This window comes from Sander lucioperca, chromosome 5 (genome assembly GCF_008315115.2).
Source record: "Sander lucioperca isolate FBNREF2018 chromosome 5, SLUC_FBN_1.2, whole genome shotgun sequence".
NCBI lineage: Eukaryota > Metazoa > Chordata > Actinopteri > Perciformes > Percidae > Sander > Sander lucioperca.
Window position 1 is genome coordinate 42,019,653 of NC_050177.1, and position 22,313 is coordinate 42,041,965.

General features: G+C 40.9%; 1 protein-coding gene and 1 long non-coding RNA gene across 19 annotated transcripts in view; both read left to right on the forward strand.

The window, feature by feature from the left end:
• The window catches only part of LOC116041151 (unconventional myosin-XVIIIa-like), a 175,157-nt gene extending 158,159 nt beyond the window's left edge, over positions 1 to 16,998 (forward strand). For 14 of the 18 annotated variants that reach the window (XM_031287023.2, XM_031287024.2, XM_031287013.2 and 11 more), the window contains 6 exons: positions 2,436 to 2,621; positions 2,753 to 2,892; positions 3,956 to 4,000; positions 10,823 to 10,945; positions 12,469 to 13,986; positions 16,024 to 16,998. In XM_031287023.2, coding sequence (XP_031142883.1) covers positions 2,436 to 2,621; positions 2,753 to 2,892; positions 3,956 to 4,000; positions 10,823 to 10,945; positions 12,469 to 13,978 — 2,004 coding nt within the window. In that variant the 3' untranslated portion in view covers positions 13,979 to 13,986; positions 16,024 to 16,998. The remainder of the gene's footprint in view (positions 1 to 2,435; positions 2,622 to 2,752; positions 2,893 to 3,955; positions 4,001 to 10,822; positions 10,946 to 12,468; positions 13,987 to 16,023) is intronic. The other 4 variants (XM_031287029.2, XM_031287015.2, XM_031287025.2 and 1 more) reach the window with 3 other exon arrangements.
• Positions 16,999 to 17,104: 106 nt separating this feature from the next.
• LOC118495016 lies at positions 17,105 to 19,270 on the forward strand. The gene is made up of 2 exons (XR_004897313.1): positions 17,105 to 17,499; positions 17,739 to 19,270. It is a non-coding gene; the product is annotated as an uncharacterized LOC118495016 (long non-coding RNA).
• Positions 19,271 to 22,313: the final 3,043 nt, after the last annotated feature.

The following is a 22,313-nucleotide window of genomic DNA, read 5'->3' on the forward strand; positions in this document are numbered from 1 at the left end:
AATCCTTTCTCGCCCACTGATAAAATGACCCTGCTCTCAATTCCGCAGGTTCAGTTTAGTAATTACTAGCTGTGCAATGTGATCACCGCCAGGCACACTACCTCTGCTCCTTGCCCTCCAAAGTAAAAAAAATAATTATTTATTAAATGTGATTTTTAGCCGTGGTGAAATGTGCAGAGTTAGGAAAATACACACAAGGGTTAGACTCTGGCTTTTGGTGTGCTTTTTATGGCTTTTCACCAGCATTAAAAACTGCAGCGAGTGAAAATTTCAGGTTCCTGAGTAGTCTAAGTCATCAAAGCTGGAGGTAGCAATCAATACCGATGTGAGGAGGCACAGTACAACACCCACTCAGGATGTGAAATATGGACAGGGCTGGTGGCTAATGCAGGAGCTAACTCACTGATGAAGTATGCTGCTGGCATTGATGCACAGACTGAACACAGAACCACTGCAGATTTACAAGACTCATGGAGGAGTCACTGCTGAAGACTAACATACGTATATGTGATTAACGTCTGCTGTAGAACTCCAATGCATCACTGATACAAATAAGCCATTGCTAACATTGTTGTCTGACTGGGTTTTGTGGAGGTGAAGCGTTTGCTCTTATTGTTCAGATTGTTTCAAGGCCTTCTTTGAATGTATTAGGGTTGTCCTTTACTAACGAAATTCTTAGTCGACTAACACATGCCATTTTGTTGACTAAACACTATCTGGTTTAATCACAGATCTGTAAAACTGAGTTTCTCCACAAAGAATCAAAGCACCACTTTAAAGCTGGTGTTTACCAGGAATGTGCTTTCTAGGAAATAAGTAATTTGGCATGAAAAAAGCATCAAACATGACCAATAGACTAAAGAAATCTTAGTCGACTAAGACCAAAAGCACCAATTAGTCAACTAATCGACTAAGAGGGGGCAGCCCTAGAATGTATTGGCTTTTTTATGTGCCCTGATTCTCATCTGCTGCAGTACTGAGTTTTGAGCTTGAACTTAATGCGAGCAGCAATAGGGAGCCAGTAGAGAGAAATGAAGAGTGGAGTGACATGACCTGTTCTTGGCTGGTTGAAGACCAGACGTGCCGCTGCATTTTGTACCAGTTTCCGTGGTTTTACTGTGCTTGCTGGCAGCCCTGCCAGAGAGGGCATCTGAGTAGTCGCAGCGAGAGAGGACCAGTGTACAAGGAGTTGAGTGGCATATATATATATTAGGGCTGTCAAAATAACGCATTAATTTCAATTAATTAATCTGAGAAAAAATAACGCGTTAAAAAAAATAACGCAGATTAATCCATTCCATATTGATGTTTGACCCGGAGCCGTTCTAGCCACCATTGGACTGTAAAATGAAGGAGGGAGACGAGAATGTGCTGCCTGGATCATTAACTGGAACATTTACTTGTAAAAATCTTCTTCCTGCCAACCCTGGCTACCGAAATCTGGTGCCACTGATATGTCTGCTCTTCTCTCTGGTGCTCTGAAGACGATACAGACAACACAAACACCGCCGCATGTGACGCTAGTTAACACTATACTCGACAGCAGCTAACATTAGCCTAGCGCTAGCTAGTAGCTGGATTAAACACGGTTACAATGCTAACAGCTAACGCTGAACGGTGTAAAGTTTGACTGTGTTTTACTGTAGAGGACTGTGACTCAACAGCGGGATGTAACAATCTGCAGCTGACGAGCTGCCGTCGGAAAAACAACACAGACGGTGCGTTCAATGAAACTGGTAAACTACAGCTTCGTGGTGCATTTGAAGTTATTGTAAATGTCCTCGGTGGTTGTTTTTGTCGTTCAACAGCAATTTACTAGTGAAATCAGTTATTGTTATACATTATTATTAAATCATTTAATTTTGACCATATGGCCTTAGCAATAAACAAGCCGTTCTTTAATGTCACCAACTGTTGTTTAGTACCTTTTGTTTTCTTTTCTTTTTTTACTTTCTTAAAAAGTATCGGTTCAGGCACCGTTAATTATGTATGCGATTAATTTCGATTAATTAATCACAGTCTGTAATTAATTAGATTAATTTTTTTAATCGATTGACAGCTCATATATATATATATATATATATATATATATATACAGTATCTCACAAAAGTGAGTACACCCCTCACATTTTTGTAAATATTTCATTATATTTTTATATATATATATAAACTCCCCTTTTTATTGTATCTGCTCTTAAAAAAGACACTTCCTGAATGTAGCAGAGAGACAACAGACAAAAGGCAAAAACTAAAAAGCAGCGACCAGAAAATCCACAAGTAACATCAGTAGACAATAATCGATTATGGTCTGTCACTGCATCGAAGCAGAATCGTCCAGGTCCGCATCGTGATGCAATTATTCCTTTCAACAACGCTAATATATATGGTATCAATCTGATCATATTGTTGAACCATCTCCCTGTATTGCTGCGCAGAGCCTTGTAGCACGTCTTAAGGAGAACGTGGAGAAGCTGACAGAGGAACGAGACCAGCGCAGCAGCGGCGAGAATCGTGAGAAGGAACAGAACAAACGCCTGCAGCGACAGATCCGCGACGTCAAAGAGGAGACGGGGGAACTGGCCAAAAAGGAAGCCGAGGCCAGCCGCAAAAAACATGAGCTGGTAAGGATGTGACAGCTTACTAACAATTGTCAATGAGCAAGCAGAGACTGCATAGCATCCATCAACGACCAATCAACAACGATGAAGTGATCAACCTTTGGTTGGTCTGCTGACTCTTATCTCATTGACAGGAAATGGACATAGAGAGCTTAGAGGCTGCTAACCAGAGCCTGCAGGCAGACCTCAAGCTGGCCTTCAAAAGGATCGGCGACCTGCAGGCGGCCATTGAGGACGAGATGGAGAGTGACGACAATGAAGACCTTATCAACAGGTACAAAAACATAACTTCTAGGTTCGGAGCTTCTTGAAGGGCTTAGTATGAGTATCAATTGTATTTACGGGCGCCAGTGCATTAAGGGCTCAAAAAAAAATCTTACCTCAAAGTAGGGATGTCCAGATCCGATCACGTGATCAGAAATTGGGCCTGATCACGTGGTTTCAGACTCGATCGGAATCGGACGTTACCTCCCGATCAGGACTCGGATATATATGTATATAGGTAGATACTCAAAATCAAATGACTCGGACTCGGACTCGAGGGCAAAAAAACCTGATCGGGATATCCCTACCTCAAAGTCTACTTACTAGCTTTTCCCAGAGCTTTCAGCAGAATCTCACTGTCTTCATCAGCGGATGGAGTTTGCTCAGTTCTCATGAAGATGGTTCAACTGTCAGCTGAATGATAATCAGCCAGATTTCCCCCTCAACCTATTTGGAAAACATTAATATCATAGTTCTACAAATTCATCTTGACTTAAGGTTCGCTTACTACTATTTTCTTGAGCTTTCAACCACATCTCACCGTCTTCATCAGCGGATTGGATTTTGGTTAGAGTTGTCATGACAACTAAAATGAACCTTTGATAAAGCAACCTTTGCTATTTACAACTAGTATAAAGTCCAGTCCTCTCTCTGGGGCTCCTTGGTAAGAAAATGTAGACACTCTCTGAGATGCCTGCTGAACACCGTACAAACATAGTGAGAGTTCTTCTCCACACAGCAGCAGTAAACAGCTCTGTGAGTCATTAGAATACGCTCTGTAAGTCTTTCTTCTCCCTTTATGCAAGACAAAAGATCAGGATGAGGTGGCATGCTGAGTCAATGTCCCTACAAACATGATGCATACCAAACAGTTAGCTTGCCAAAGGGAAAAACAAAACTGGGTCATCACAGCACCTTCCTGACGTATATTTATTGAGATATTTTTATGCATCATTCACGTTTTATGTATTATTTTTTACTTGAATCTTATTTCCTGTTCTTCTTTTCTATTGTCTTTTGTTTTTCTGTGTTTTCATTTCTTCTGTCCCTCCACCCATCATCATCATGACCAGTTTGCAAGACATGGTGACAAAGTATCAGAAAAGGCAGAACAGAGCGTGAGGAACCTGTGTTTTATTCTTTTCTTTTTTTGCACCACTGGGAATGATGCAGTATCTTTGAGCATTTAGTGGAGAAGTTGATAGTGGAGAGAGAAAACCCCAAGTTTTTTTCTGGGTTTAGTTTCGGTCCAGTTAGTCCATCACTTATGGCTGCCACACTGTAGAAAAGAGCTGATATTTGATGGAAAAACCCCCCTGACAGAAAAAAACAAAACAGAAAAGATATTTGGAATGCACCTGGCATTCTGGGCCAACTTTGTTGTTTGGTGATTTCCCCTGATTCCTGAGATCATTTTCATCTATTTCCAGACATCAGCTTTTGGTGTCAGGCCCTCAGAATCTGAGAGCAATGGCTCAGTTCCAGATCCACACGTTTAAAAATTCAAACAGGAAGAAGTGCCTCATGGTAGACACAGAGATACAGTTAATCCAAGGGGTGGTTTTCCTTTGAAAGCGTGAAGGTTTGGGGATAATGCATCATCAACAGTGCTCAGAGATTTGCTCATAACCCACAGTTTACTCCACTCTTCATTGCATGGCCTCACATGCTGAGATGCATGAATACCATTGACAATATGTTACTTGAGCCCCAGCATGAAACAAGCCTCCCTCCTCAGATTCCCTGTATGGTTAACCGCTTTGCAAAGCTACGAATTGAAAGGTACAAGTGTCATGATCTCTGTGGTCATCCCCTGCGGCCCAAGGTCTTCCTCCCAGTTCTCCTTTACACAGCCGGTTTGGTGGGGGGGGTATCCAGCGGTGTTTCCTGCCTTGCCTTGGTCTGAGGGCGTCTTGTCGGACACTGCTGTCTTGTGTTCGAACAGCAGTCTGTGACCAAGTCAGCCTCTCGCTCCCTAGGCCATCTAAATATTTCATCCGCCCGCTCTAGGGCTGAATGTGACTGTGGCTCGGTGACTGCCCTCACTGACAGGAGAAAAAAAAGGTGTGTTCCTCATCAATCTTTGACTCGCACTTGCTTAATAATGCAGAACCCTTAAATGTCTTACAAAAAGCTGTGGCACACACGCAGCGTTAACCTCTGGCTCCCAGCCATCCCAGTGCCATGTCCGTGTCGAGGGATTACTCATCCGAGCGGGAGAGTGCAGGCTTTTGTGTTTTGATTTGTAATGAGCTGTTAGCACTACCCCATTTGAATGAAGAAAAGCTAAGCTTTCCAGATGTTTGAATAAGACACCACATGCATTTCTATTTTCGTGAAATATAAATTATGTAGCTGTACATTTGACTATATAAATATTAATACAGTTTAATTAAATTTGTATTAAGCTGCTCTAATACATACAATCCAAAAATGCATCTATCTAATGCTGGAGCACTTGGGGTTTAAAATATCACTGAAATTATATTGGGGTTTATTGGTTGTTCGGCAACAACATAAATACCTGCTCTGTAAATGACATAACCAGTGTTCTCTTGTGAGGACTTGTCAGAGCCCAAAAGAAAGACATTTGTGTTTAAATGTTTAAGCTCCATGAAAGCGCCCTGTGTCTGCATATTTCAGTCAGAATGCTGTTTCTCACATTATATCAGAATGTATAACTATTTTGGTCATGGGTTTCATATACTTTCTGTAATAAAACATCTAAAAGCAAAACTCCTATCAGATTGAGAAGTATGAAGTATATGAAGTATTCCATTAACTAACAGTGCAGCTAATGGAAGATAATGTTAAAGTGCTCATATTATGCTCATTTACAGGTTCATAATTGTATTTAGAGGTTATATCAGAACAGGTTTACATGGTTTAATTTTCAATAAACACCATATTTTTGTTGTACTGCACATTGCTGCAGCTCCTCTTTTCACCCTGTGTGTTGAGCTCTCTGTTTTAGCTACAGAGTGAGACATCTCACTTCTGTTCCAGCTTTGTTGGGAGTCGCACATGCGCAGTACCTAGGTCAGCACTACAAGCCAGTCAGAAGCAGAGTATGAGATTGTGCCACACTAGCAGCTAGGCAAGCATTATAACGTGTGTTACAGAGTGACGCACGTTTGTCAAGGAAATAAAGGCTGGACTACAATATAGCTGTTTGGACAGTTTGTGAACGGGTTTTCTGTTGGAGATGGTAAGTTCCCTTTGGGGTGGACTTTTTCACTTTGTAAACCTATTACATGCACAAAAAAGATATTTAACACAATAAAGGAAAGGGAAAAAGCCAAAAAGCATAATATGAGCAGTTTAAGGAAATACAAGTACGTGTCTGTAAACCTCTTATCAGCTTTAGCTAGCTAACATTGTTAGCAACATTATCTGCACTGGCTGGTTTCCTTTTATAAAGAAAGTTAGCTGCAGCTCGATAACTAGCTGAAAAGGACTAGTGTTATAGTTCAAACATTCATTGATGTAATCAGTTTTTGATGTATTTTTGACTTGCTAATAACATATATTGACTTTAGTCAGGTTCCGTGGACGGATAACATGCGTTTGTCTTGTCTTGCACCATAGCTTGTTGAATCTCCAATATCCACCAAGGGAAAACTGCAGATTAGATAGCTAATTAACTAGTCAGCTTCATTTGATATTCATGCGTCTACAAAACACACCATTCCAAAGGATAACATGTTGAAGTGAGAACACTTATTTCCAACATGGTTCCAAGAAGATAAAAGCTGGACGCAAAACATAGAACATAAATTCAAACAATAGAAAATCTAAATGACATGAATACAAACTTCTCCAATATATTATATTATATAAAATATGTACATCAAAATACCTAAATCCAACAAAATGGCTCAAGTAAAATATCAATAATAACCAGCGTTCATGTTACTCTAAAACTCTCTACCTCTAAAAGTCCCTCTTGCTTTTGCCATTTTACGATTTAAAACAGGGCTACAATATCTACAGTATCTGTAGCACAATAAACAGCTTACAAATGTACCTTTAGATGTCAATATCGGTCAGTTTAGATGCTAAATGTTGTGGTCCGTATTCTTCAATACAACTGCTAGCAAAATACTGCCTGTCCTAGTGTTTTGTGCCACTGCTGGCTTAGCTGGCTTAGCTGTCAATCAAACATGTTCTCGGCCTGCCAACTCCAAGGCTTGGAGGATACAAAAAAATTACTAATGTATCTCCAAAGACCTTCTTTCTAACTTTTAAGTATTATAAAAAAGTAACTCAAAATGCAAATCACTTTAGCCCAGTTATTTGACTCCACAAAGGGATGGCTGTTGTGACTTCAGTTGGCTTTTAGTATAGCTAATATATAATATGTGCAATTCATATTGCACTGAACTCACTGCTTACTGCACTGGAAGTTTTGCAGCACAGATGAACTGTGTTACCTTGTCATGTGACACTGTGTATGAGAGGAGTTTTCCAAGCGTATGTTTGCTGATGGTCTTGGAGAGGATGCATATGGCTGTCTGTGCTCCAAAGCCACAGGGACTTCACTGGCTCGACAGTTTCATATATCGGAGGCATAAACAGTGGTGTCTATAAGAACCAGGGACACAGAGGAGCAACGCTAAGCAGAGCAGAGCAGGGCAGGAGGATCCATAGAAGCTAATGATGAATGTAATAGTGTGTAACAGAGATGTACAACCAATGGCGGCAGAATGTCACAGACAATTAATGTCTCCTCAGCACTGTTTATTTGCTTCCCCCAGGCTTTCGGCAGGGCTTAACTAATGGTATGCTGGTCAAGGACATAAATTGTGGTTGACACCATGTGTGAAGCGTGCAATTACATATTGCCCACAAATGTGTTTGGCTATAGACCTGAGAGGTCTGTATCTATGTGCTCTGAATGTGTCATGGCAATAATGTTTGTAGATAAGAATGTTTTGCAGAATAGAGACACATATTATGAAACTGTTTTTAATGAACACAACTGCAAAGTTTCAAAAGTTCATACTGAACATAGCTGCAAAACATTTATTGTCAACGTGTTTCATTTATTTTACTCCAATATCTGCTCGTAGCAAGGTGAATGCCTCGAGGCAAAGTGTTTTAGTACAAAGTCTGCTCCCTGACGCTAGAGTGACCTCCCCCCCTCATTGAGTGATGTTTATCCAATCTTTTCTGATAAGTCCAAAGTGCCAAATACAAAGACATTTGGCTGCTCTGTCATCATAACAGTAGGCAGCAGCCAATCCCCAGATTGTCTAATAGTAGAGGTATGTTTTGCAAAGCTAATTACAGCTTAAGAGTCCATCGCCCCCGTCCTTCCTCCCATCCCTCCTTCCTCGTCTCTGGCATGAATGCTGCCCCAGCATTACCGTCCAAGGTTATTGTATTCCATAAAAGCTAGCAGGCTATGCATTTGGATCTTACTAGGCAAGCCATTATTTGAAATATCCCCTTTGAAATCCAGGGAGCTTTTGTCTCTGACTGATAATGATTTTAATTATAGGTGGTACTGGGCCTTTCTGAGCTCTGTGCTGCATAACATGTTTTTTTCTCTCTCTTCCTTGACAAGATGGGAGGCTTTCTGAAACATATGCAGAGATGTTGAGCCACCCCTCTGATGTCTCTGTAGGACTATTAAGCTGTAACAACTTAATTTCACAGCCCCACACAAGCACTGGGCTTTGACGGCACTTAATGAGTGTTGCACTCTTTTCATCCGTGTCAAATTTTATGACAAGCCCTCTATTTTACTCCATGGCTCACAGTGGCTTTGTGAATGTGTAATGATAATTGAGAGGAAAACGGTGCAGTGCCCAGCTGTGTACCAAATCATTCTGTCAAGAACTGAATTTATGAGTGTATGCGTATGGCTGCGTGTCTGTGCAGGACTGGTAATGAAAATAATTACCAGTTGAAAGGTAAATCTGGATATTTTCTGCCACTTTGCTGTGCAGTTCAAAGACATTTAGTTTTTTCCAACATAGGTTTTCATTGGTTATGGTGACATTTATAGGTCTAAAAACAAATAGAAGTGAACATGTTCTCACCTACTTTTACAATGTGTTAATCTGGTGTAGGTGGTTTCGGTCTAATCTTTAAAGGCTACATGCAGGTATATCCTGATGAGGGCTGTTTAGACTGAAACATTGCAGAAATACAAGTATAAACCAGCACAAGTGAGAAAGTGTGCAAGATATTTTCTCTTTATTTAAGTCACACTGATATCTACACAGCTTTTACAAGTTTTACAAGTAAGTATTTGCTAGACACATAAAAACAGTTGTACAATGTCCAACGCAAGCAAGGGGCACTTCCTCTGAGTGAATGGGTTGATCTGCTAACGTTTATGAACTGAGATAGTGGTACTCCAATAACACACAAAATCTCAATACTATTCACCCCAGTTTTCCATTTTTATTACACGCATACATATTCTCTTATACCTGTGCATTTTAGCAAACAAGCATCATCATTACCACACCACGAGAGTAGTATCCTCAAAACACCAAATCCTATTATGAAGCCCCATTTTATTGAACACATTTGTGGATGCAAATGTATGAAAAGATGCAGACAACTTCAACACAGTTTGATAGTTTTAAGGCCCTAAATAAAAATGACTCATTACTAAAACATACTCAGAATACAAGGTTGGCTTGAGGGAACCCAACAAAACAAGTCTATAAAAATGATTTGATGTGTAGGTGCAATGTTCTTTGGTATTACTTAGATGGAAAGTGTCCATTGTATATCATTGCTTTTATTGTGGTAACAGAAAGCTACGTTCACACGCACTCATGCGCTCCAGCGAAATAAAACACTAGTCTTTTCATTCATTTTACATAGGGGTAAAAGGGGGAACTGATCAAGTTTGTTTTGCCAAAACGTATCAGTATAAGAAAATGAAATGGTAAACTGAGGCCATAGTATTGAGATTGTTTTTGTGTCTTTGGAGTGCCTCTATGTCAGTTCATAAGTTGTACAATGTCTTTGAGAAAATTAGTTTGAGCTTGAAGACTACAAATCTATAATAGAAAGCCTGTGTTACAAACTGCGGGCATAGAGGGTGTGAGGGTCTAATGAAAGAGGAATTGTAGGATCCATTGATCTTGGAGTTTGAGATGTATCAAGATAGCTCCCGGATATCAATCTGCTACACTTTCACCAAATCATCCAACCACTTATTTTAAAATGAATTATTACCTGAACCACAATTCATATTCACTTTCTTCCTTACTCTCAATCAAGTAATTTAAATAACAAAGTTGTGGACTTGTAAACCAGTCAGCTTGGATGGTTGATTGGTGTGCAATGTAAAAGTGTCTAGCAGAGTTGCTTCTTTCCCAGATCTCAGCAATACATTTGGTATGTATTATCTCATCAAATCAAACAGGAGTGATAGCCAAAACTATTAAAAATGAAAGCCAGTTTGTAAAGAAAAAAACAAAAGTTCCTATTATTCAAGCGCTATCGTTGGGTTTTGTTCCTGTCATGGTGCTTCTACGGCACTTGCAAGAGTAAAGATAGAATGTTTGTTGGATGCCTGAGTGCCAGCTAACCGCAGGGCCAAGATAGCACTCCTCTAACAGTGACAACAGGAAGAAGTTGCTGTGTGGTGTTTACATCTATACAACCTCTCGTAGGCATGTTTGTGTGCTTACTGGGGCTCTTTGAGCATGTGCTGTCTTTTATCCAGAATAAATGTCACAATCCCTGTTTGCTTCCACACTAACACTTCCAGTATGTTCTTTGTTCTCTGGCTCTACAGCTACAGAGAAATACAGGAACATTTCTACCACTGTTGACTCTCCTTTCACACTAACATTGCTTTTACCTTATTTTCTCCTCTCTGAATGGCCATATCTGACTTATTCTATTCATAACTTCCTTTGCCATCTCGTCTCTCCTGACTTGTTGTCCTGCCTATGACTCCTCACCAGTCCGGGGGATTCAGACACAGACTCGGAGGTGGAGGATCGTGTGGACGGGGTGAAGTCCTGGTTGTCTAAAAGCAAAGGTTCAACCAAGAACCTCTCAGATGACGGCAGCCTCAAGAGCTCCAGGTCAGTACAAAGGCTGCAGCTATTACTACCACTACAGCAGCAGTTAGTAAGCAGTCTACCTACACCTTTGACTGCTTTTGCACTTTGTCTGGATGTAATGATTTACGTGATCTGACCCAGAGGAAATAAAGCAGTTGGAGCAGAGTATGTGACTGAAATGAGGAGGCTGTTATTACTTAAATGTATTTTCAAGCTGCTTTGTCTTTATTGTCGCCCACTCTGTGAAGAGGGAACTTTTTTTTTTTCTAGAAACAAACCACCTCCGTGGTAGATTTATCGACATGCCCAATGGCCAGCTGGCATAGTCTACCTGAGCTGCTTGCTGAGATTAATGAATGTGTCTGCCAGCTGACAGCTTCGATTGCCCCAGATTTGTCTCCTTACCAGAAGATTTAACTCCCCTCCCTCAGCCGAGCCACTCACAACTTTTAAAACTTTGGAGTTTTTAAATCTCTTAGTTGCATTTCAAAACAAACACTGACTGATTCACCGAGCTAGCCAACACTGCCCCTTGTAGTAGTAGCTTAAAGTTCAAGTGACTTTAATGGCCATTTTCACAGGTACACAAGTACATTGGAATTTTTGCCCAGTTCTCTCAGTCATTCAACAAAGAATAGAACAACAAAAAAACATGTTGTTAAAGCTTTGATATGGGAAATATTTTCAGCCAGAGTTTACCCGACTGATGTTACTGAAGTGCCTGTAATGCTCACAGGGATTCATTGTTTGAGATCTGTATTAAACATACAGTACCTTCAAGTTCAATATCATGCTCGTTAGGAAAAATATGTATTTTGAAGTCACATATTGCAAAGTTTTTGCTAGCACTAATTGTGTTTCAGTACATATAGCCTGTGCTGTTGCTGGAACACAATGGTTAGGGTTACCTAAACCTCAACACTATCAGTCAGGCAAACCCAAAAGAAACAAAGTAGCACATACTCTTTCTTTTCTCCAAGCTGTAGCTGTCTAGCGGTAGAATGCTATTCTTCTTCTGTTTTGTCAGGTGCTATGATTTAATGGAATTTAGTTTTCAACCATTTAAAGCAACAGTCAGCTAAGACTCAAACACTGCCTCTCAAATTCTCAATAATTTGTGATACTTTTTGCAGATGTATTGTATATGTACCTGCTTTTTAGTTAAATGACTATATGAATGTGACCAAAACATTTAAATTGCTTTAAAGTTAGTTTGTAGGTTGCGCAAGCCGTGATTTTTCCCATTCTTATCATTACTGTGGCCTCATCTGTCCTTGGTGGGCAATAAAATGATGTTGGTGTCTCATTTCAGTGCAGGAAAAAAACCTCGTTAGTTGTCTCTAGTTGCACTCTCCTTAAACTCCTCTTTTTTCATTGCTGTACTCTCATTTTGCTACATTTCATGACATTTCTGTTTTTATTTGTCAAGTTTCATTCATTTGTTTCTTATTCTCTTCCTTCACTCACCTCCACTTGACCCACTTTGTTATTTTCTCTCCCACTGTCTTCATTCCTCTGTCCTTTCCATTGTTGCTTTTTTCTAGATTTGCTGTAAATGTAGACGCAAAGGAAGGGAAAGAGTGGAAAGAGGGTAAGGAATGGAAAGAAGTTAATAAAGAGGGCAAAGAGGTAGAGCCAAGCAGGCCAATGTCAGTGATGAGCTCGCTCAGCTACAGAAAACGCTCCAACCTTGATTCCATCGGTGGCAAAGGGGGTGCCCTCTTGAGGGGGCTGAAGGAGAGTGCAGAGTCTGAAGACGCTCTATCCTTCCATAAGGCTAAACCCAAAAACCCAGATCTTCAGCACGACACCTACTCAGTCAGCTCCAGGAGGAAGTCCCAGGCAGGGGATGACATGAATGACAGAGAATCAGTCATCTCCCAGGCCTATTCAGAGGCCAACAGCCGAGCCAGGAAAGGCATGGACAGCCGCTGGGGGGACTTTGACAAAGAATCAGTCATTTCATACCCTGCACCAAGTCGGGCCTCCACACGTCTTGGGTTAAGCCCAGAGAACGATGCCAAGTCTACCATCAGCTTAGGTCTGTCAAGCCCGCTTGGACGCCGCCAAAGCACCTCACGCTTAGATATGGACAGAGGCAGGCGGTCGCTGTATGGCAGCAGTCCCAGTAGCCCTTGCTTTAGCAGACGGTCTGGAGGACGCAGTCCTGGAAGTGTTAGCCGAGCTGATTCCCATATGTCGCTGGGACGCAGCTGCCGCCTGAGCGAGTTTGATGTTGATATGGATGATAGTCGCAGCGTGGCCTTCACCGAGAGGTCGGCGTACAGTCCTCACTCGTCCACTGGCCGCAGTATCTCCATGCCACCACCACGGGCCCGATCTTCAACTACTGATAATGACCCGATCGATACCTTGGATATCAAACCAGTCAGTCATCGCAACTACCTCGACCCTGACCTGGAGAAAGCCATCAATGAGGTGCTGAATTTCAAGCCGATCAAATTCAAGCGCAGGAGCTTGGAAGACTCAGAGGGTGAAGAAGAAAAATCCAAGAATGAGAAGGACGACAGCAAAAGTATCAGCAATGGAGACGGACCTCGCCCTGCTAGCAGTCTTAGGCGCTCTGCGTCGGCAGTGGACTGCATGAGAGCGTCCCGCAGCGGCAGCAGCTGCAGCAGTCGCCATCGCAGCAAGAGCAAAGGCAAGAAGAAGAAGAAGAGAATCCACAGCTCCGAGTCTGACAGCTCAGGAGACGACCGTCGTCACAGGAGCAGCTCCAAGAGGAGGTCCAAGAAGTCCAAGAAAAAGTCCAAGAAGAGGGACAAATCTTCGTCCTCTTCCTCGTCTTCTTCCTCTTCGGATTCCGAGTCGGACTCTGGGTCAGAGTCTAGCTCCGGGGCTTCCACCATTTCCTACAGAAGCTCCAGCAGTGTGAAGAGGGCCCCGGTTCGAAAGGTGTCCAGCCCAGAAGGGGAAGGAGAAGCTAGGCCACAGAGTGAGAGCCAGCCCCTTAACCCAAAGGACGATAAGAAGAGGAAGAAGAAGGTGGACAGCCTGATGATGAAGTACCTTTACCGGCCGGACAGTGACTGAGGCAGGCAGTAGGTGGTTGCCTGAGATGGATTTACCTTGAAGAGTGTTTTTGAAGCATGATGTGACCTAACCAATCAAAGCGTTTCCCACTCTTATCAATCAGCGCATTAAATGTTCCCCATTCAGTCTGATGGCGATTAGACTTTTACAGTTTAGAATGCTAATATTCAAATTTTTTTGTTGCATTTTTGATGTGTCTTAGGCATGCTAACAATTTGTGTTATTTACTACTGCACCTTCTCAGTTTCAAGCCGAACAGTAGTGACCACAACCTCTGTGGCTGTCTTTCACTAGTTTAGTAAGGCTTTCATTGAGGACTCTTTGGGAGCTGGGGTATTGTGAATCTTTTCACACCAGGAAGTGCAGTTGGTGAGAAGCTGCACTCAACGTGAATGTTAACTCAGCCTTGAATCAGTTGAGTCAAGTAGAACTTTATTTGTCCCCAGAGGGGCAATTGGTTTTTTGATTTACAGCCCCAGAAAGGTAAAACTAACAGGAGTCAAATAAGAGAGGCCATAATGCATTTCTCCTCCCAGCCCTATAACTGCAGGTATAATTAGACCCCGAGCATTGATTTACACCAACTATAAAATTCATTTGAGATGCACAGTAACTAACCCCGGTTTGCACTTGCAGTATTTAAGCCATTTGAATGTAAGATAATGCTAAATGTAGACTGGTATAGGGATTGAATAAAAAAAAAAAAAAAAAATGTATTGGAGATGATGAAAAAAATATTTTAATCATGTTTAGAGGTTTAGGTTTCTATTTCAATATAGCTGATTGACTTTACAACTGTAATGGCGTTTTTCCATTACATGGTACCTGCTCGACTCGCCTTGACTCGACTCGACACACTGTGCGTCTGTTTTCCATTGCAGATTTTAGTACCGCCTCAGCGTGGCTGGTCGTTATGCCGTATCGATGCACACACCAGCGCACAAGTATAAACATCAGGCCGCTTGAGTTTGTTTTACAGTTCTGTGGAGGCTCCACGCAGAGCTTTCACCGTAGCCTATGTAAAAGTGGCCTGATGTTTATACTTGTGCGCTGGTGTGTGCATGGAGCCGGCCGTATGTGTGTGTGTAGTTAGGCTACGGCGAAAGCTCTGCCAGAGCCTCCGCAGAACTGTAAACAAGCGGCGCCGCAGTAAACTACTGTGACTGCGACGCACACACAGAACGTCGAAGGTGTGTGTTGCCAGAAAACACATTTTGTTTCAAATTAAGCTGGAGGCAGCAAAAAAAACAGCTGGCTAAACTGTTTAAAAATAGCGGGTTTGTTCAGGACACCCCCGTCTGCCGCTTTCACGTCACCTTTTCTGCTCGCCTCAGCTCGCTTGGAACCTCGACTGAGGAGGTACTAAAAAAAGTACCTGTTAGCAGGTACCAGGTACTTTTTTTCGTAATGGAAAACCAAAAAAGGCGAGTAGAGTCGAGGCGAGTCGAGCAGGTACCATGTAATGGAAAAGCGCCATAACATTTTGAAAGGAGAGAATCACATGTGCCACAGTGCTTTGTATTTGGTACTTAAGTGGCATTGATTTAGTCTCCTAACCATGATAACACAAAACAGTTTTGCATGCAAAGGTTGTACCACATTGCATGAGTTTTTGTGCCCACTATTAGCAGGCTGACATGGTTAAACGTACAGATAGTGTGTGGTGGCTATGATGGCTCAACATGCTGTAACACAAGAAGACAAAACATAGACAAGACATACATTTAGAAAACACAAGCAAATTGGGAAGAATTCACAAATAGACAAATACAGAATGCAAGTAGAACACAATGAAAATGATGCACAACAAAACCAAAAAATCTTGGGGTCACTAAAAACAAATTAACTAGCAGATAGCAAAATGCTAGTTGTGCTAATATCTCCAATAACATCAGAATCACACTGTTCACTGCTCCGATGATGATCTCTACATTTGCTTGTGTTTTTTTACATTGCAGTGCATTGAGCTCTCTTAGACACAGTACTGTTCTCCACTCACTTTTTTGATAATAACATCAGCTGCTACTTGTTGTTTCCTGCTCCAGCCCCCCTGGCCGGAGACACTGCTTCGATAGATCTGATGAAGAGGAGGAGGAAGAAGAAAAAGAAGAAGGCGGGGCGACCCAGGGCTCTTACTACGCCCGATAAAGACATGGCAGCCAAATGAAAGACGACGGCGGCGCTGTCAGCATCCACCCTCATTACACCGTGGCAGTTTGTCTTGCATGCAAAGTTGACCACAATTGTGGCCAGTTGGACACAACCACACAGTTAATAACCCAAAGTCCTGCAGGGAAACATGTTCCAAACACTCAGTTGCAGCTTCCTATGGCAGATCCTCACATGGTTTGGTCATAGTTTGACAAACTGCATAGTGTAACTGCACACACAGCTGCTCCGTTATTAACCACTCTGCTTTGCTGGTTGCATGCACGCAGCAGTTTGGCTTGAGCAGCCACCCTGTGTGGTTGGAACTGAGCCAAAGAACTTGAGGTTGCAATGATAATAGATTTTTTCAGCCTCTCTCTTTGTCTTTGTCACTCTTCCTCTCTTCTTTACATATAGTACACCACAATGATATGTATTGCCATAGTACAATGTATTGCCAAAAAGCATTTGTTTAAGTATGTGTGCACACTGTTTTTACTAATTGCCTATTGATGCTGAGTCCTGACAAAAGTCCCAGCCTTGTTTTTTATTTTTTTTTCTTCTCGTCCTTCTTTCCATTTTGGGACAAGTGCCATTTGATTAAAGTGGGCTCCTCTGCAGCTGGCTTCTCTGCAGCTGTGGCATTTCATGAACTGCTACGCTGTACACCGAGGACTCTCATCATCATCATCATCATCATCTGCGCACTCTTTGTTTGCCTGAAAAGTTGTTCTGCCTTTTGCTGGCTAATGATCTCTTCCTCACAGGGGAGGATGGTTGCATCCACTAACTGCGCCGCCATGAAAAGCAAAGCCTTTTTCTCCATTTAACTCTTTTGTTTTTGAGGTTTGATAGATTTGTTTTGCAGAGGACTGTCGTCAAGCAAATTTATTTCCATGAGGTTTGAGCTTCCCTCTGCAAAAGGCCTTGTCTTATGTTTAATTTGACTTGGTTTGAGTACTTGGTTTGAGTACTTGGTTTGAGTACTTGCCAGAATTCTTTAGTAATGAAGAGACTTTGTCCTTGTGCTTGTCGTCTACATGTCGTCTGTGTTTACATTTAAGTTTGATGTGCTCTCCTTTTTTCACGGGGAATGTACTTGATTTGGGCACCAGTCATTTGTATTGTATCCTCAACCAGCATGTTCAAGGAAAGAACTGGTGTTATTCTATATTTTTCCCAACAGAAACCATGGAAGGACCGAAACCAACGATGCATTTCTTGACCTTTGGGAATACTATGTATAACTAAATACTCTAAGCTCAAAGGTCCTCTTAAAAAGCTTTTTGGAGCTTTCACTCACATCTCTCGGTCTTCTTCATTGAATGGAGCCGGCACAGGTGTCATCACAGCTCTTAGCACTAAGCCAGTTGGTTCTTACTGAAGACGTAAATCTTTAAATATGGCTTACAAATATATTGTTAGATTTTTGAAAAAAGGTTCAGAAATTTCCTTAAATCGCCAGCCACTGTAGTTTTTAACCAACCGGGAACATGCTAGTGAATAATTGCTGCTCAACTATCTTGTTTGCTAAGAGACATATTTGTACCATAACTTTTTGTTTCATAACTGTCTGAAAACCATTTTACTTCTGTGGAGCAGCTGATACTAGTAGCGCAGGGTTGTATAAAAGTGGATGGTGCCACACCGCACATAGAACCCAAATGCTTCTACACTTCTCAGATGGGTTTGTGTCGGGATAATTCGTTAAGCATAGTTATAGTGCGTTCCATTTGTAGTCGGAAGTCGGAAACGCGCCCCTTGACCTCGGATTTCCGAGCTCGGACCTCGGACAACCACCGAGTACCCCAAGCTCAAAATCCAACATGGCTGCCCCGTGCGTCAACAGCAGTGAAAGCTGTAATAACAGTTATTAGCACTTCTTTGTTATTTGTGTCTTACTAAATCAGTCGTACACACAGTCCTGTCCAACTTCTATCTGTGGACATGTTGCTACGCTGTTTGTATGCACAAAACAGCGTAATGCGTTTTTATCAACTAGTATTGCTAGCAATGGCTAACCTGGCTAGAGCTAATGTAAACAATGATAATCTGACTTGTAAATGGAACGCAGTCAACGCGGGTGTGACATCATTCCCAGCTTCGGCTTCTGAGTTCCTAGGTAAATGGAACGCACTGTTAGCTAGTTTTCTCCATTTTGCGCTAGCGACATGAGCACACGAGAACATTAGCTTAGTTTACAGTTAGGGCAACACTAAGAATATATCATCAGCAATGGATCACTACAGATTAAATATTAGACTTTTCTTCCCATGTCCCACAAATTTTGAATAAAAAGTGACCGACCTGTCAGCCAATAGGCTCAAATGTTGTCCGGAGGACTTGCTATTTGTCAGTGGTGCAGTTTGAGTGTCATAATTCACCAAAGTGGAATGGGAATCCTGCAAGCAGATCCACTGGTTGCAGTGATTCCCTTGAAATGAATTGAATTTCTTGGATGCATGTCTTTTCATGATTATATAAGAAAAATGTAGAATATCAGCAGCCTTCTCCTCTAAAGCCTCTTTGTGTACTTTAACTGTAACTTCATTAACTGGACACACTACAGCCTGTATAACCAATACTGTGAAATCATGTCCATTGTCTTTGTGGCCTGTTTGTTTTTTTTAAACCCAATGATGCCTCGAAACAGCAAGAAAATAGGAACCTGCATTTTCATGGTTGCTGAAGTGTTACATCTCACCCTTTGGTCATCCGACTGCTATTTACTGAGTAGCATTAAGATCAGTTTAAGATCATTTAAAGTCCAGAAGAGCTTGACATGGCATTTGGGGCTGGGAAGAATGTGTGGATGTTCCTGATTGTGGGAGAAGTTGGGTGTTATTCTACTATACATGCTTTAGACTCGTGTCTTCATTTTTATTCTCTATGCAGTCAAGACAAGTGTGGAAATGTGTTTTTTGACCTTATTGACCCTGATAAAAGTGTCTGGCTTCGACAGAAAAAACAAAAGAGCAGGCATAATGCTGACTGCACAGCGTATTTATATATAAATATGTGTATGATTGATGCTAGCTTTGAAAATAGTTCATGTTTATTTTCATTATTGAACAAATTGACCACTTGTTATACATTTTGCATTACAGTTTAATATATTGTAAATAAATGATGGTGATTGTTTAAGAATGTTTGAAGACTGCATTTGTCTGAGTTAAAGTGTTTTGCTGCTGTGTGTCTGCAGGTCACGTTTCTCCATTTTCACTTCAACATGCACTTTTGCACCTGCAGATAAAACAAAAAGGGAAATGTCAACAGCAGCGTTGGTCCTGTGAATGCCAGCTTAAAGGGACACAAAACCCACTGGTGTAGTTATTTCCTTAGTTTTTTTTGTCATTTAAGGGGAATTTTGTGCTTGAAAGCTGAGCTAAAAGATCTAATGGCTCAGTAGAAATCAACACATTCAGCTGGAGGCAGCAAGGTTTCTGTTGAAAAAAATCCAGTTTACATTTTCTTTTTTAGTAGTTTAGTTTATTTTCAACACGTTAAAAATAGAAGACAAATAAGGACAGGATGTACATTTCAGCACAAGCAAGAAAAACCAACAAAAACAAAATCCTCAGCAAACATATCTTTCAAAATGATTGTAAATTAAGAAGTTAAAAATAACTTCTGGTCCCACCCCTTTTTTCTACTTTTGTACTTATAAACAAAATATTTAATTCTTCACTTGTTTATATATGTATACATGCAAATACATGCATATATACATACTTACACACACATACACATGCATACACACATGCATATAATTGTTTTTTTTCCAGCTATCACTATTAAATCAAAACGAATAATAACCCATCCAAACATGATGCTGAAGATGATTCAAAGTGCTTTCGTTTTTAAAAGCACACATCAAAATCATATGACAAGGACTTGTGTATGACTCCTGTGGTTATATTCACAGATGAAATTACAATCAAGTAATCCTGACTTGTTAAAGAGGGTTGGTGGTGATTGCTTATCACAGCTGATAAAATCATGTGATAAATGCTGTAAGTTCTCTCTTGAAGACTTCAGGTAGGATGGAAGAGAATGTTTAAAGCAACTTCTCTGGGCTCTGTTTCCTTTGGCTACAGCTTTTAGCCACGCTAGCAGCGGGGCTCTGTGGATGGCTATGTCGTTCCACCGCTTTCAGACTGAAATACCTCAACTACCGGATGGATTGCGGGTACATGTACAGACGTTCATGGTCCCCAGAGGATTTAGACATGATGATCCCCTGGCCTTTTTCTGTACCACCCTGACGTTGACATTTGTGTTTTTGAGTGAAATGTCTCAACAACTACTCAATAGATTGCCATGACATGTGGTTCAGACATTCATGTTCCCCTCAGGATCATTTGCAATACGTTTGGTAATCCCCTGACTTGTCATCTAGTGCCATCATCAGCTCAGAATATTCATTTCTTCGAACCTTGGTTTATGACCCAATACCTGCAGAACAAACTGCATCCCATCAGCCTCTGCTGGACTTTATGTCCAGCTGCTAATCAGCAAATATTAGCATCTCACACACTAAATTGACAAGGTAAGCATCAAGCCTTTTGAACATCAGCATGGTAACATTGGCATTGTGAGCATGCTAGCGTTGGTGGTGGAAGAAGTATTCACATCCTTTACGTTAGTAAAAGTATGTAAGTGTCATCTGGAAAATGTCCTTAAAGTATTAAAAGTAAAGAAAAATCCCATTTTAGATACTGGAAAGGATCCAAACAGTTGTGTGGTCTAATCATTTCAGCTGGACTTGTATTGTTCGGTAAAATACATGTATTTTGTGTGCAAAAGTCTTAATGTGTAAAGTAACTAGTAACTAAAGCTGTCAGGTGAATGTAGTGGATTAAAAAGTTCAATATTTCTCTCTGAAATGTAGCGGAGTAGAAGTAGAAAGTGGCATGAAAAGAAAAGACTCAAGTAAAGTACAAGTACCTCAACATTTCACACAAATCTTCAACTAGCAGTCAGTCTGCAGGCCTTAAAGGTGCAGCATCTGTGTTGTTCTTTGCCAACATGGATGAAAGAGGTCTAAGACAGAAGAGACTGAGTATCAATAGTGTCTATTTCTTATACTCTACAGTAATAGATGTTTATACTTTACTGTAATAGATTTTATTTTTATTTTCTTAATTTCTTATACTCTAATAGATTTTATTTTGGTTTACATGTATTTTGTGTAATATTTACAGTATTTCAGTTTTCAGCCACAGTTTCAAAATAAGAATCAATGGAATCAATAAAACTTGCATCAAAGCATTTCTGATTCTGGATCCAATTCTTTGCAAGAAGGCAAATTTGTCAACAAATGTCACTGGCATGAAAGCTACGTACAGTAATAGGCTACAATGACAAGCAATGGTGCACTGATTCACACTGAGTGCTGTATTTTGTATTTTGTTGTCCACTGTGTAATGGTTGATTGGAAGAGCTCATACACTTTTTTGCAAGTTGTGTTGTTTGAAGGCAACATTTTCTTTTGTTGCATATTTAAAACGTTTTGGCACGGTTAGAGCCTTTTGCAAACAAAATGTGTCATTTTGACCATGAGTGCCACTGTTTCAGCCTGTGTGTTAACTGTTTTGAAAAATGTGGAGTTTGAGTTGACTGCTGTGTCAAAGCAATCAAGAAAAACTGTAATGACTGGGTGTGCCTCAAGACTGTTTACCCATGGCACTCCATAATATTTTAGGGCTGATCTTAAGTGAAGATAAAAGTAAAAGGATGTCCTGGGGACCTCAAAACTAGCTCTCAGGTCTTCAAAACTTAACATACCTTTCTCATTGAATATCTGGTCTAAAGTATAAATACCTCTGTCACTCCACTGCTTACAAGCAAAGGGTTTGTTATCAGACATTACAGTTTTTCTCAAATGCTAAAACACAAAAGCCAATCCTCTAAACCAAATGACCAGTTGTCTAAACACATTTACTAAATCTAGCCATCATTTTCCAATATCATAAACACATTTCACATGAAGACACAATTCACAAAACACAATGCTCCGTTCTCATAAATCTTAACACATTTTTCTTTGCTAAAACACAAGTTGCAAAAGAACTCTGCTCATATTCTCAAATGAAAGCTCATGTGATGCAAAATGCTTGCCACAGTCAGCAATATTTGAACACATTTAACACACCTGGCGTCATTCATTAGAAACAACGACTCAAAA